Source organism: Sceloporus occidentalis, unplaced genomic scaffold, assembly GCF_023333645.1.
Source record: "Sceloporus occidentalis isolate IW3139 unplaced genomic scaffold, rSceOcc1.0.p SCAF_5, whole genome shotgun sequence".
NCBI classification, from domain to species: Eukaryota; Metazoa; Chordata; class Lepidosauria; order Squamata; family Phrynosomatidae; genus Sceloporus; species Sceloporus occidentalis.
In genome coordinates this window covers 2,641,528-2,657,903 of record NW_028316985.1, presented here as the reverse complement: position 1 = coordinate 2,657,903, position 16,376 = coordinate 2,641,528, and the positions used below count along the sequence as shown (strand labels likewise).

Below are 16,376 nucleotides of genomic sequence, written 5' to 3'. Positions count from 1 at the left end.
TTTGATAAGCCTTCCATTCCATCACCCAAGCCATTGAGGCCTAAATCCCACTCAGTACTGCATCTGAAGAAGTGGATTCATGTCCATGAAAGCTCATACTGAAATAAAAACCAGTTAGTCTTAAAGATGTTCCTGCATTTCTTTTCTTCTCCCGCTCCCTCCTTTGTTTTTATGCTGCAAGCGATGAACTCAGCTACGTCTTTGGAAACTTCTGCATTTGGCTATAACTATTTCTTTCATTCCGGGAAACTTGCTTTAGACTAGTAGCCAATGGTTCATGGACTGATACTAGCCCATGGGCCATCACACTGAGTAGCAGTGTAACCCAATTCCTCAGAAAATGGAGGACTCTCCTTAGCTGGAAGTTTATTATAATATAATTATGGAAGCCACCTTGGGTCCCGTGCTGGTAGAAAGGTGGCATGTAAATAAAGTAAATAAGATAAATAAATAAAAACAAACAAATGATTGCTTTCACACAGCCTGCCTTTCTCCCAAGGTGGGATGCAGGGGGGCTTACAACTTGAACAAACCACAGTTAAAACAGGGGATGCTAAAAGCATGAATTAGTTGCCTTGAATCCCATCTTGGGAGAAAGGTGGGATTTAAATTCAATTAATAAATAAAATGAAAAATTAGTTTGTAACAGCTTTTGAAAGGTGGTTAAATATTATAATATGGGTAAAAAATGCAGATAAAACACAACCCAATAGGAGACTGTGAGATCAAGGTAATATAGTAAAAAATAATAATAATCACAATTTATAACAGTCTTGCTTTAGGTAACACTCTTACAGCATTTAAATGCTGCATTTTGCTGGCTGTAGGATTAAAGTTTGTGTTTAATTTGGAGTAGGAAGAACATGTGTCCCTGAGCTTCTCGGTTGTTGTTAGACTACAACTCCCATCACCCCTGACCATGTGCCATGTGCCATCTGGGGCTGTGTTATCCCCTCCCAGAGTACAATAATGCATAGGTCTCGATCTTGTCATTTCCTATCTTATGTAAAGATTACATTCCTTTCAGCTGTCCGGAATTAGCACAGACAGTCCGGATTGATCCTCTGCTGTCCCACTTTTTTAGCTCCTGTTAAAATATCCCAGTTTCTCTCCTCTCCTCCCACTTCCCCCCTTTCTCTTCTTACTTCCATTGCTGCAAACTGAATTCAAAATGCTAAAAATAGTTTGCACGGCATTGACTCAGCCAGGGAAGGGAGAAGAAAGGGAAGACTCCTGCCCTTCCCAAGAAGCTCAGGCAAAAACAAACTGCTGCAGCCTTTTTCTTCTACCTTGTCTGTTCTTCCACCTTGACAACTTTGGCTATTTTGCCCACACTCTGAAGTTGCTTGGCCACATGTGTCCCAGTTTCCATCTGTGAAATGCTTGAAAGTATGACAATGCTGTCGCGCAGTTTTCATTCACTTAATGAGACATAGGAGTTTATCACATAAAGGAGATCGGGAGTTTATCCTGTGAATATCCTGGGAAAATCGTGTAATTTCACGAAACGATTTCACACAACGTCACACAAAACCTGCCATTAAAGTGGTCACAAAGAAGCATTAACACACATCTTTTTACTTTCAGGATTTCATCGACAATGCATTTCTGATATCACTTTATTTGCACAATTGTTTGTGATAATCATTGGTGCAATTACTCGCCATTTTCACTTTATTTGTGCAATATTTTAAATGTGCTTTAATCTTTCTTTAATACCGAAATTAGCCCCAGCGTGATAAACTCCGCAGGGAGGATTGACTCCCTGGTGGATTGGGCCCAAATTATTGGGGAGAAGGAAATGGCTGCCTTTTGGATTTTTCATCTTTGGCCAGCTCTAAATAACTTCATTGAAATGGAAGAGACTCTTCTGGAACATATTGCATATTCCTGTTTCATCTGGGATCTCAAGGATCATTTGCGGATCTTGGAAAAGTTCCCTTAATTTTTGGACTACTGCTTCCACTGTGGCTGGGGGATTCTGGGAGCTGTTGTTCATGTCAAAAAAAGACCACCTTCCCAAGTTCAGCTGGGATGGAGAGATTTTGTCCTGCAGTTGTACCACTGACAACGATTTCTCTCCTCTCCTTCTTGTGTGCTATGCTGACAGGTGTATGTTTCCTCCTAGGTGAGGTGGACTCCATTAACATGGAAGTGAATGAGGTGGAAGAGGAGGATGATGAAGAGGAAGAGGAAGAAGAAGAGGAGGAGGAAGAGGCGGAGGTGGTGAAGAACCTGGGCTCTTTGGACGATGACAAAGAGTCAGACCTCTCAGACCAAGATCTGGACCAGAACCTAAGAGCCCAGGTGCTCCAACTGCTGGAGGAACTGGAGGAAGCCAGAGAGATGGCCCTCAAACATGAAGATGACTCACTGGAGTTGCAAGGTAAGATCGGCCCCCTTCTGCAAGAGAAGTAGAGCCAGCATCTGCTGAAGGGTGGGAAATGTAGGACTTGTCTCCACTGGCCAGAAGATTCTGGGCTGCCCCTGGAGTCTTTGGGCCCTGAATTCCCCTCATTCTCTCTGCAGCGATGACAGGAAGCTGCCTTCCCATGCAATACCCATTTGTTGCCCAGCTTTGCCACTGAGGTCACAACGAGGTGCCCAGTCATATGATGGGCACTGGACACCTTGTTCTGATCTCAAGCAACTTGCATCGGAAGTGATGGTGCCAGGCTACTCAGGTGATCGTATGTGAAGGCAGCCACCTGTTATCACTGCAGAAAGCAACTTGCGAAAAATGCAAAAAAAAAAAAAACCTGCAAGAAAAAACCCACAGCAAAAGTTAAGCTTTTAAAATGTGGGTTAAGAGGAAGAAAGGGTGAATTGGGTATGGACGTTGTGAAGACAATTTGGACAGGCATATGTTTGCCATCAGGATCTGCCCTAAGCAACATGGGACAGGCTGAAACTGGACCTTTCTAAGGACCACTCTGTCCAGCCGGCGGCCAAAGTGGATCCCATTCCTCTTCCTTAAGACAAGCAAGAATGCCAGGTGAAAACGGTTCCCCCTTGAGTCCTTGTATTGGGAGGAAGGCAGGATATAAATAAACAGAATAATAATACAGATTCATTGGGAGGAGAACAGCCACGAAAATAATCTGCAGACCATGGCTGTGCAGGGTGACCAGATGTCCTAACCACAAAAGAGGACAAGGCACTGCAAAATGTAGGACGTTCAAGAAAAATGTTCAGAAGTTACCAAATAAAAACTAAATACACTCATATACATTCATGCTTCTTGGTCATGCACTAAATAGAGGACATTTTGGAATTCCTCCTGGACAGAAGGCTGAAAGGTAGGTCATGTCCTGGAAAAAGGAGGGCCTCTGGTCACCCTGAATGGAGGACATTTTTGAATTCCTCCTGGCCAGAAGGCTGAAACGTAGGACATCTGGTCACCCTGTGGCTTTGAGATGGTGCCCCAGATCTTCCGGTGGCCTCCTCTGTTTGCCAGTTCTTGATTCTGATCTTGTTCCCGTCACAGGTTTGTTGGAAGATGAGCGGCTGGCAAGTGCGCAGCAGGCGGAGATCTTCACCAAGCAGATCCAGCGGCTCCAAGGTGAATCCCAGGGTGGGGTGGTTGTGTCTGGGCCCTGAATGTGAATCTTGATTCCTACTGCCTTTTAAAAACAGCAAGAAGAGGACTCAGGATGCAGAAATAATGCCACTTGACAACACTTTGACTGCCCTGTCTCCATGCTATGGAATTCTGGGATTTAAAGTTTTGTGAATAACTCTTTCCAATTCATTATAAATATTTGTCACCATGAGTCTCACCCACTCAACTACTTTTCTCGGATGGCAGCCCAATGAGTCTTTTTAATCCCATTGTTGCCACCAATTATATGAAAGTGATGGCCACCATCCCACCAATTCTTCACTGCAAGACTCGAACTCAAGACCCTTTCAAGTGTCTCCTTCACTATATCTCTCTTTTGAAGCCAGCTCTCTGGGTTTCAAATCCCCCCATTGTTTCATGCACAATAATTATAAAAAATATTGTCCATAAAATTGCCTTCAGGGTATGTCCATAAAGTGCATACGAAACATAAATGAATTTTGTGTTTAGACTTGGATCCCATCTTCAAGATGTCTCATTATGCATATGCAAATGTTCCAAAATCCAGAAAATAAATCTGAAATCTGAAACACTTCTGGTCCAAGGCATTGGATCCTTGGAAAGGTGGTATATAAATAAAAATTTATTATTATTATTATTATTATTATTATTATTATTATTATTGCGGCGAAGGGAGTCAACTTGTATAACTAAATGGTAACTTTAAAAAAATGAAAATATATTTTAAATTATTAAATTATATTCAATTATATGATACTTGTTGCTGCTCCCTGCCTCAGTCCATGGGGAGAGGTGGGTAAGTATTATTATTATTATTATTATTATTATTGGCCATGAGTGACCTTGGGCAAGTCGCAGTCTCTCAGCCTCAGGGGAAGACAATGGCAAAAATCCCTCTGAACAAATCTTGCCAAGAAAACCCATGATAGGTTCCCCTCAGGGTTGCCATAAGTTGGAAATTACTTGAAGGTTCACAACAACAAAACAATAATTTGCAAATATTCCAAAATCTGGAAGAAAGAAAAATATGAAATGCAAAACACCTCTGGTCCCAAGCATTTCAGATAAGGGAGACTCAAGCTGTATAAATAAATGGCAACTTTAAAAATGCAAAATAAAATGTATTTTAAATGATTAAAAAGGTAATAATAAAAACAATAATGCCACTGGAGCAGGGCAACCCATGTGCCTCTTGCCCGCTTCTTCCTCTGCGTGGCAGTGTTGAATTGGTATTTTGCATTGCAGGATGTTTTATTTTGCTTCTTTACAAATGCCAGAACATGAGTGAGAGAGGTAAAAGGATCCCCTCTTTCTGACTTAATCCTCTCCTGTCATGGTTGCCCCCCAAGAGACATCTGGGCTCGGTGCCACGTTCCCCCAACCCACTTGCCAGCCTTCCCGATGCCTCCCAATGTGTATTTATAGGACTCTGCCTCACATACCTCTCGTCGAGTGTGTGTTCATTTGTGCGCATTGGTGCTATTAATAGTGTGCCCACTGTACGACGCATGCCCACGTGTCTTGGGAGAAGCAGGTGGCGAGTCTATAAAAAAATAAAAAAATATTATTACATATGTGACAGTGTTGCCTGAAGGCTGAATGCACTGAAGAATCATAGAGTTGGAAGAGACCGCAAGGGCCATCCAGTCCAGCCCCATTCTGCCATGCAGGAACTCTCAATCAAAGCATCCCCAACAGATGGCCATCCAGCCTCTGTTTAAAGACCTCCAAAGAAGGAGACTCCACCACTTTCCGAGGAAGTGAGTTGCACTGTCAAACATCTCTTAAGTAGTTTATCACACGGAGGAGATCGGGAATTTATCCCGTGAATATCCCAGAAGAAATCACGTAACTATGCATAACGATTTCACACGACGTTGCACGAAACCTCCCTTGAATCCCATTTTGGAAGAAAGATGGGGTATAAATCCCTAAAATAAAATAATATAAAATAAAATGGATGCTATGCACCAGAGGGAGCCAGTGTCATGCTAAAGAGAAGATATAGGTAGATAAATTGAGTCACAAAGCAGCTCACATCTCCAACTAGACAGTCTTGCCCACCTTTTGGACAAAGAAATTGTCTTCGAGGCAAGTGAGGAATTTGCTAGACCTTAAAATTTTGGTTGAGTTTGACTTCCAGCAAATATCAGGATAGTTGAAGTCACCCATCACTACTACATCTCTCTTTTCTGAGTGTGTTGCCATCTGTTCTAGAAAGGCATCATCCAATTCCTCCATCTGACTTGGGGAGTCTGTAGTAGACTCCCACCATAACATCACTGTTGTTTCCCTCCCCTTTAATTTTTATCCAGATACTGGATACTGGCTGCCAGGATCAATGTCCTAGATCTCTTCACTGGTGTAAACACCCCTGCAATATAATGCTATTCCTCCTCTTTTCCTATTTAACAACTTTCTTACTTTTATAATTTCATTCAGTCGTATTATGACACAGAAATGTCAAAGCAAAACGTGTGTGTGTGTGTGGGGGGGGGACTGTACACGGTGGAGCAAATCTGAAGTCGTTTTTGGATTTAGAATGATAAACTATTATAAAACCAGCATACATTATTTTAAAACTGATTTTTGTGGCTCTTGGTTTTGCAGGCCTGTTGTAACACTTGCTGAATTTCCCTCTTCAAACCAAAATAATTTCTTTAATTTAAATTTAATTTAAACAAACATTGCTATCCAAAACACAGGAAGACTGATATCTCTTGTCACACTGCAGACTTAAAATAGTTGGAAAGCATTTTAACAGTCATGGCTCCATCCTACGTAATACTGGGACTTGTAGTTTGTTGCGGCACCAGAGCTCTCTGATAGAGAAGGCTAAATGGCTCACGAAACTACAAATCCCATAATTATATGGCATGGAGCCAGAATACTTAAGGGATCACCTACTTCAATACTGTCCGTCCCGCACTCTAAGGTCCTCGAAGGGGAAGAATCTACTTCAGCCAATAAAATCTAGGCTAACTTCAGTCACCCAGAGGGCCTTTTCCATCGCAGCTCCGAAGCTATGGAATGACCTGCCGAAGGAGATCCGTGACATTTCTACTCTTACAGCCTTTAAGAAGGCTCTTAAAACGGATCTCTTCTGGCAGGCCTTCCCTACCTAGTTCTACTCCCCATTTACTGTGACTTATGTCACTCTGTCCACCAATTCTTCTCATCATTATTATTGTTGTTGTTGTTGTTGTTGTTGCAGTTAAAGCTGTTTCAAACTGCATTATTTCTGCAGTGTAGATGCAGCCCACTAATCCTACAGAACCCTGGGATTTATTGTTTGATGAGGTATTCTGCCTGGTCTGTCAGAGGAGAGCCCTGAAGCCTTACCAAACTACAAATCCCAGGGTCCCATAGCATGGAGCCACAACAGTTAAAGTGGTGTCAAACTGCATCAATTTTGCAATGTAGATGCAGCCTACCAATCCCACAGAACCCTGGGATTTATAGTGAGGTGTTCAGCCTGGTTTGTCAGAGGAGACCCCTGAGGCTTCACCAAACTATAAATCCCAGAATCCCATACCACTGAGCCATGGCAGCTAAAGCGGTGTCAAAACTGCATCTGCAATACAGATACATCCGACTAATCCCATAGAACCCTGGGATGCATAGTTTGGGGAGGCATTCAGCCCGGTCTGTCAGAGGAAATCCCTGGGGCCTTATTGAACTACAAATCCCAGAATTCTGTACCATTGAGCTAAAGTGGTGTCAAAACTGCATTAAATCTTCAATGTTGATGCAGACCCCCCATCCCACAGAACCCTGGGATTTGTAGTCTGGTGAGATATTCTGCCTGTTTGTGTTAGAGAGCTCTGGTGCCTCACCAAAACTACAAATCCCAGGTTCCCATAGCATGGAGTCATGGCAGCTAAAGAGGTGCCAAAGTGCTTTAGCATCTCAGTGTGGATACCCTCATCTGTGTGTCATGGCAACCGTGGGGCCTCTGTGTTGTCGTGGTGGCTGCCATCTTCCACATCCCTCCATTTTTCTCTTTCCCCTTGACATGCCAGGACTCCCTCTGGAGCTGGCAATGGGCACAAAGGGCTCTGATGGGTATTAGGCCCTTCTTTCCCCTTTGCTTTTGGGGAAAATGTAATTTTCGGGGGGTTGGAAGACCCCCTTCACACACATCTTGGCATCAGACTGGAGTAGGCCCGAAGCCTGCCTGGCTTTGGCTCATGCTAAGGGCCCAGTGTGGGCGGCAGGCTTCGGCCTAGTCTGGGGGTTCCGAGAGAAGCTGCAGAAGGGGGACCTGCCGGTGCACGCGCCACAAGCTGTGGCAGGCCGTGGCGGATTCACCAGCCGCCGTCATGGCGAACCAGGTGCCCTCCGGCTCCTCCATTAACAGTGAGTTCGAGGAGAGGAGTTCTAGGAGATGGAGGCATGGCAACGAGGCCTGGACCACTGGCACAAGCATCGCCAGCAGTGGCCCAGGCCCAGCATCATCGCTGTGCCATAAACCAAACAGGATCTCATACTCTCCGCCTGTTTCTCCCTAGAAACGGATTTGTTGGCCACTTATTTTTCTTCTTTCCCCCAACTGCTTTTAAAAACACTATTTCGAGGGTGCTTCTGCATTGTAGAAATAACGTGTTTTGATGCCGCTTGAATTGTTTGCCCTGGGTCCTGTCCTGCAGGACATCGGGATTTGTAGTTTGGTGATGCACCAGCACTCTCCGGCAGATTCGGCTGAAGGCCTTGTGAAGCTACAAATCCCAGGATTCCATGCGATAAAGCTGCAGCGTCTAAAGCGGTGTCAAACTGAATTATTTCTTTACAGTGTAGATGTACCCCAGGAGTGTTTGTGTGTGTTTTTGACTGAGATTGAAACCTGTGGATTTTGTTCTCTCTAACCAGTTGTGTCTGTGCCTCTACATTGTAGAAATAATGCAGTTTGATACTGCTTGAATGGCCATGGCTCCCATTTATTATTTATTTATTTATTTATTTATTTATTTATATCCCGCCTTTCTCCCAAAAAGGGATCCAAGGCGGCTCACAATATAAAAAACACATTAAAATAAAAAATTTAAAAACACTAATTAAAACAGTAAAAAGTTAAAATTTTTAAATATACAAAATTTAAAACATACAAAGGTTAAAAATAATCTAAACCAACCACCCCCAATAAAACCAGGCCTGCATGATTTTAAAAAACTTGCTGGAATAAAAATGCTTTTGCTTGCCAGCAGAATACTGGGATTTGTAGTTTGGGAAGGCTCCAGCCCTCAAATTGGGAGTGATGGCTACAGACTTGCAAATCCTATTATTCTGTAGGATGGAGCTATAGCACATAGTGTTTTCAAACTGCATTATGTCTGCACTGTAGATTTCCTCTGGGTACAATTTCCATTTTGTTGGCTATATTTCTACATCTTTCATCATTATTATTATTTTTATTATTATTAAAGTTTATTTATATAGCGCTGTAGGTTTTACACAATGCTTTATGTAATTGTCTAAAGAAAATGAAACTGCCTACAGGCTTCAATCTAACATCACAAGCATGAACTTTAAATATAAACAACTTATCCATTATAATAATTCCAATCTTTTAATCTTGTATTGCATCTATTTTAACATTCTAACAATTTAATTCTGTTTTAATGTATCACTTTTCTATGTTTTTAATTGCACTAATCATCCTGTATTTACAATTTCCTAAATTATTTATACTCCTTCCTTCCCATCCTCCCATTGTGCACAGCAACAGAAACATCGATGGCATCATCTTATAAAACTGCTGGGTTATTGTCTATTCTTTCTACCTGAAAAAAACAACAGCAATATATACATTTCACTTCTGAGTTAACAGTTTTCTTTTCCTATAGTCCATTGCTGTCTTTCGAAATTTGCGTTTCTTAAAAATATTCAGCTCTCTTCTTATTGTCTAATTTATCGTTTATATCTGTATGATACATTTATTATTGATTTGTCCATCTATCTATTTTATGTGTCCACCATAATGAATCATGAATAATAATGTTACTAATTACCATATATTATTAATTATATATAATATTTATTATATTATTAATATTATATATTATTATTAAACCTTATTTTGTCTTATATTGTATCCTATCATATCACTTCTTTTCCTTCCTCTTATCCTTTGTACCTCTTTTGCATTATTTGCATTATTTCTGTACTTCACTGGTGCATGTCTTACCTTCTATTACTATCAGAGGTTTCTCTTTTGCTATTTCTTCCTCTCTGACTATCTCATTCCTATATTATTCATGAGTTATTAATATTATCTACTATTGTTAAACTGTATTTTGTCTTACATTGTATTGTACAGATTGTTGCTCATGTCATATTACTATGTATTATTATTAAACCTTATTTTGTCTTTTATCTTAGTCTTATATCACCTCTTTCCCTTCCTCTTATCCTCTTTTTCCTTTGCATTGTTATTTGCATTATTTTTGTACTTCACTGGTGTATGTCTTAACTTCTATTACTATCAGAGGTTTCTCTTTTACTATTTCTTGCTATTTCACTATCTTATTCCTCTATTACTCATTAATATTACATATTATTATTAAACCTTATTTTGTCTTATATTGTATCATAGACATATCACCTCTTTCCCTTCCTCTTATCCTTCATCCCTCTTTCTCTTTTGCATTGTTACTTGCATTATTTTTGTACTTCAGTGGTGCATTTCTTAACTTCTATGACTATCAGAGGTTCCTCTTCTATCATTTTGTACTATCTCACTGTCTCATTTCTCTGTCCTTCCCTCTGCCAATCCAGCTCAGATGCGGTCTCTGAAGGATGAGTTTGATTCTCTGCAAGAAGTGAAGGATGTCGAGATGGAACGCCTGGAACGAGAACTGCGGGAAGCCAATGAGGAGATCCATAACCTGCGCCTGGATGCTGAAGAGGCCGCTGCCTTGCATGAGAACGAGATTGCTGGCATGCAAGAGGAGCTTTGCCGCCTGAAGGCTGAGCTGGATCGGGTGCAGCTTGTTCGTAACGAATATGACATGGAGGTCACTGCCTTGCGTGCCGAGATCAATATGAAAAAGGGACCAGATACAGGAGACAGCCAGACTGCTCCGGAGACAGTTGTGATGGCACATGCTGATGAACATCTTTCCAGTGCTGCGGAGGAGGTGGCCAGACTACAAGGTAATTGGGGACTACCCACATTGAGGGTGACCTTAGGGGGCTAGAGAGTATGTTGGGCATACAGTCAGAACAGGCCTCAAGGGCCATCAAGTCTCGCTATCACTCACTGAATGGATTAAGGAATCAGAGATTTATGGGATTTCACAGTTGTTATACTCTGAGATCAGACAGTCATAGTGTTGGAAGTAACTTCAAGGGCCTTATAGTCCATCCCCTGTCATGCAGGAATTCAGAACTAAAGCACTTCTGAGAGATGGCCTGAAAGTCTTACAGAGAAGGAGAGTTCACCACCCAGAATGGAAGTCTATTCTACTCGTAAACAGCTCTTACAATACCAAAAAAGAGAGTGTTTTTATAATATTTAAGTAGAATCTCTTTTCTTCTAATTTGAATCTATTGGTTCAGGTTCTAGTTTCTGTAGCAGCAGAAAAGCAGCTGACTCCTTCTATACAATATTCTTTGGGGCATTGATAGATGGCCATCATGTCACTTTTCAATCTTCTGTTTTCCAGGTTAGATTGAGAAGTGATATGATGGCTCATCTTTAAATTCCCAAAAGAATGTTGTATTGAAGGAGCCAGCTTCTTTTCAGATGCTCCAGAAACAAGAATCTGGACCTATGGATTCAAATTACAAACAAAGAGACTTCACTTAAACATTATAAAAACTTATTTTTGCTATAAGAGCTGTTCAAGAGCGGAACAGAGTTTTTCTCAGGGTAGTGGTCTCTCCTGGAAGTATTTAGGACTTTGCCTCAGAAGTGTTTTACTTGTGAATTCCTGCATGGCAGGGGATGGACTATATGGCCCTTGCAGTTCCCTCCAACGCTATGATTCTGTGTTTGTCTGATCTCAGAGTATAACAGCCGTGAAATCCCATAAATCTCTGGTTCCTTAATCTATTCAGTAAGTGACAGCGAGACTTGATGGCCCTTGAGGTCTCTTCCGACACTATGATTCTATGATTCTACACACAAACATAATGACATTTCTAGTTTTTTCTTTTAAATCCACATTCTTTAATTGCTTTTATTTCTACTGATATTTTTTATCTTTTATGAAGTGTGAATTCTTTAGTTGCATTGGTTTTAACCTGAGTCCCAGACTAGGTAAAAGGTGGGATGATGATGATAACAATAACAGTACCACCACAGAGCAGTCTCCTCTTCCAGATGGGTGCGGCTACAACCCCCACCATTCCCAGCCAGCATGGGGGAAGGCTGCCCTAGAGAAATGCTCTGATGTGGAACTACCTGCAGAGTTACTAGCTATCAAGTTTAGTTTATATAGATGGTCTCTTAAATAGAATCCTGTTGGTAACCTACGTTGGTACAAGTACTCTTATATTTTAGGGGACTACAGTTGTTAGGATGTTTCACAAGGTTTGCACAGTGGTCCTTTGGTATTTGCTGGGGTTTGCTTCCAGGACCGTCCATGGATACCAAAATCCATGGATGCTTGTCCCATTACATACAGTGGGGTATTTGTTGTTGTTGTTGTTACAGGGGGCCCTAGGAATCCACTGGGGTTTGGTTCCAGGACACCCAGTGGATACTAAAATCTGTGATTGCTCAAGTCCCATTATATACAATGGGTATTATTATTATTGTTGTTGTTATTATTACAGTGAACCCTTGGTATCCCCTGGGGCTTGCTTCCAGGATTCCCCATGGATACCAAAATCCATGAATGCTCATGTCCCATTACATACAATGGCATAGGAAAATACTGTCCCTTATATAAAATGGCAAAATCAGAGTTTGTTTTTGGGAATTTATATTGTTGGGGGAATATTTTCTACCTGTAGATGCTTCAATCTGTGCATAAAAAACCCAAGGCTATAGAGAGCCAACTGTATCTTGATTATGCTTAAACCTAAATAGGTTTAGCACCTGTGATAGCTAAACTAAAATCCAGAGCAGATTGCAGATTAGCCCTGCTGAGATGGGGTGCCCTCTTTGCTTTCCGCCAGAAGGTGAAAACGTTCGTATTCGGGCAGGACTTTGAATTTTAATTATGGAGTGGTTGTGTGTGTGTGTGTGTGTAAAATGATGAGCTGTCTTTTGTAAATATTTTATTGGGAATTATGTTTAAATATGTTTTAAGTGTTTTTAACTATTTTTAATTATGTTTTTGGTAATAGTATTGTTGTTTACTTCTCCCCCCCCACACACACACTTTTGTAAATTAATGCTTTAGCTTGATCTTTTTAAACTTATTGTAAGCTGCCTTGAACTGTGATAGAAATAAGACTTGGGAGATAGATAGATGGATGGATGGATGGATGGATGGATGGATGGATGGATGGATGGAGTGGTGGGGAAGCAGGTTTGGAACTCAGTACTCTCAGTGAATGATGCTGCTGTGTTTCACATGGTTTTGGGTACTTTGCAGAGGAACTCAGGACTGTCCGGGCTCAATATCAGGACCTGACAGATGAGTACCAGATCTTGCAGGAAAGCAACACCATCATGGTCCATCAGCTGGAGAGACTGGAGGCCATAAAGTACAGGTGAGTCTCAGAGTCCTATAAATGCATAAAGCTGTGTCATGCTGAGTTAGAAGTGACAAATACTGGAAAGCATGTAACAGAATCCACAAGAAAAATAGGAGAGATAACATCTCTAAGTCCTCTATTGATGGTCTTGTTTCAAAATAAAAAAATAAAGAACATCTACAGAGCACTTGGAGACATATCTCCCCTATTTATCTTGTGGATTTTGCTGAGTTAGACCAGTGCTCCATCTAGCCCAGTATTGTCTGTTCCACCCTTTCACCATGCTGCTCTCTTCCAGAGATATGAGGCTACAGAACCCATCATCCCAGGCACTGACTGCCACCAACCCCCTTTATCAGGAGTGTGTGTGTGTGTGTGTGTGTGAGTTGCAGGTATCTCTACTCACTTTCTCTGAGGTCAAAACACACTGAAGAAGTAATCCCGTTTGAGACCACTTTCACTGCCCTGGTTCAGTGCTAGGGGATCCTGGGAATTGTAGTTTATTGTGGCACCAGAGCTCTCTGACAGAGAAGCTTAAATGTCTCACAAAACTACAGTTCCCAGAATTTCCTAGCATTGAGCCAGGGCAGTTCCTTCCAAATATATGATTCTATGAATGCTCTGTGGAAACCCAGAAATTCCTGCTGACTGACAGCAGTATATTTGCTAAAGCACAAACAGTCCCCACCATCCCTCCACCCCCAAATCCCTGTCATTCCCTCATCCTTCATCTCAACACCCCCTTATCCTATAACATCCCCCCTTCCCTCAGCCACCTTTCCATTTGCCTTCCTCTCATTGACAATTCTTCTTCCGGCAGGACCAGAACCAAGTCAGACGACTCGCAGTCTTTTGACTCAGACTCAGATTCAGATCTGGACACCGTTAACCCTCACATCCGCCGGGTCTCCATAGCCCGGAGGAACACCCTGCAGTCGGGTGGCAGTGTCTCCTTCAAATCAGTGGAGATCGTGGGTGTGGGCAGCGAGTATGATGACAACAAGATGGAGAAGCTAGAGGAAGAGAGCGAATATGACCTGCAATGCCAGCTGGAGAAGGAGGAGAAGAAAGTGGAGCTGGTTCAGGCGCAAGTACGAGCATGGTGGCTAGGAGTTTCCCCTTTCCTTGGAGCACTGATGCTCTCTCTTTTGAGCACTCATGCTTGCCTTGGTCTTTGAGCTTGTTTGGAGGTTCAAATGGGGAAGTCAATCATATACCCTTGATTGAAGAATGGTATATTTCTACTGTTGGGGATGGTTGTTCTCTTCCACTGAGTGTGCAGCTTTAGGAGGGAAGCACATGGATCAGTGAGGGGAGAAGGGAACACTCAGTTGGCCAACCAGATCACCTTCACATCCTTGGATGTGATCGCTAGGGCTGATGACTGATCTAGCCGGCTAGGCAGGTGTCCCCTTCCTCCCACACTGCTCCATGTGTGTCTCTCCCAAAATTGCACACTCAATGGAAGAGAATTATCCCAGGTAGAAGATGTGAGGAACTCAGCACAGGCTGACCTATGAGAGGTTACCTATAGCAGCTCATGCACCATAACAAGTTAAAAGAATAGGTTATGAGTCACAATAATAATAGGTTTTATTATTATAGTCAAATCCTCATTGTTGTTTGGAGAGGCCCCCCTGTAATAAGGCTTTTCAGAGAAACCTAAAGTAACATGCAGGCCCAGACATGTCACTTTTAGGAAAGAGCTGGGCAAAAGTATTTCAAAACCTAAAGTATAATTTCAGTTACCATATATACTCATGTACAATTTGACCTTATGTATAAGTTGAGGGAAGGTTTCAGGGTGAAAATCATGGATTTTGATATGACCTGTGGATAAGTCGAGGGTAAAACTTAGGGGGCTATAACCAAGGATGGAAAGAGGAAAGTACCACGTCCATCCCTCCTTCTCCTTTGGACCTCTCCCCATCACCTAACACTGATTCCTTGGTGCTGGAGGACAGGTGTTAACATTGGATTGAGAAGGGAAGCAAGTGGTATTAAATGTTTCATCCATGGGAAGAGGAAGCTTGCAAATCAGACTGGAGAGGGAAGCAAATGGTGTTCAATGGGGAGTTTTTTCCATGGGAAGAGGAGGCTTGCAAATTGGACTGGGGACCTCTTTCACACACAAATACAGAAAAAACATGTGCCTCAAGGCACCAAGAGTAGGGCATCAGGCTTGCTTGTTGTAAGCAGCACTAGCAGTACTTTCTAAGCAGTACTAGTTATTGACCCATATATAAGTCAACCCAGGATTTAGGGATCAATTTTAGGGCATAAATTTCTCAACTTATAGTCGAGTATATATGCTTCGGAAAATGGAAAAACCAAGGTTGGCTTTTTGGAATTAATTTTGTTGGCATATTTTCGAGCTGTGGATGGTCGAACCTATGGATGCAGAATCCATGGATATAGAGGGCCAACTGTATATTTATTAGAAAAAGAAGGAAGGTAGGTAGGTAGCTAGAAAGGAGGTTAATAGGGGAATTTTTTTTTAGAAACTATAAGACTACCTAGTAAAAGTGAAGATGAGAGGGGAGATGCTGAGACGGGCTGGACAGAAATCACACGGTTTGGGGGGATATTAGGGAGAAAAGCATTTGAAATGCTAGATAAGAAGTGAATTCAGGTATGGAATAGTATGTGTGAGTTGAACATATGTATGATATTGTAGTCAGAAGAACTAATACTTGAACCAAAAGGGAGAATGAAAAGTAGTGAGAAAAATATGGTGACAACCATGAAAGGATGGAAACAGAGAAACCTGAAAAGAACAGAAGAATATTCTGCACACAGTCCAAGGAGAGAAAAGATTGAAAATGGTTGTGGTGGGAGAATGAGGACAGAAAAAAGACCTAAAATAGTTTAGCACATAGAAGATGAATTGAAATCTGGGTCAGGACATTTTGGTTTGAATGAGCAGAGCACAAACTGTGTTGCTTGCTAGGGATCAGTATCATCAGTGATAAACTGAAGTTCTTTAGAAAGGGAAGGAAAGAGATGTCTCTGTTCCTAGCCAGGTGGAGGGGCTTGTGGGAGCGAGAAGGCAATTGTTATTGCTATTATTAATTATAGACAGTAAAGCAAAACAACATAAAACAAAACAAAAAGTATAGTAGACAGCATCTATAAAGACAGTGAT

At 41.7% G+C, this 16,376-nt stretch overlaps 1 protein-coding gene across 5 annotated transcripts in view; it reads left to right on the top strand.

The window, feature by feature from the left end:
• The window catches only part of LOC149311554 (coiled-coil domain-containing protein 136-like), a 45,578-nt gene that overhangs the window by 11,212 nt on the left and 17,990 nt on the right, over nt 1-16,376 (top strand). For all 5 annotated transcript variants that reach the window (XM_089527370.1, XM_089527372.1, XM_089527369.1 and 2 more), the window contains exons 2-6: nt 2,129-2,386; nt 3,488-3,562; nt 10,358-10,735; nt 13,129-13,246; nt 14,052-14,322. In XM_089527370.1, the coding sequence (XP_089383496.1) occupies nt 2,129-2,386; nt 3,488-3,562; nt 10,358-10,735; nt 13,129-13,246; nt 14,052-14,322 (1,100 nt within the window). The remainder of the gene's footprint in view (nt 1-2,128; nt 2,387-3,487; nt 3,563-10,357; nt 10,736-13,128; nt 13,247-14,051; nt 14,323-16,376) is intronic.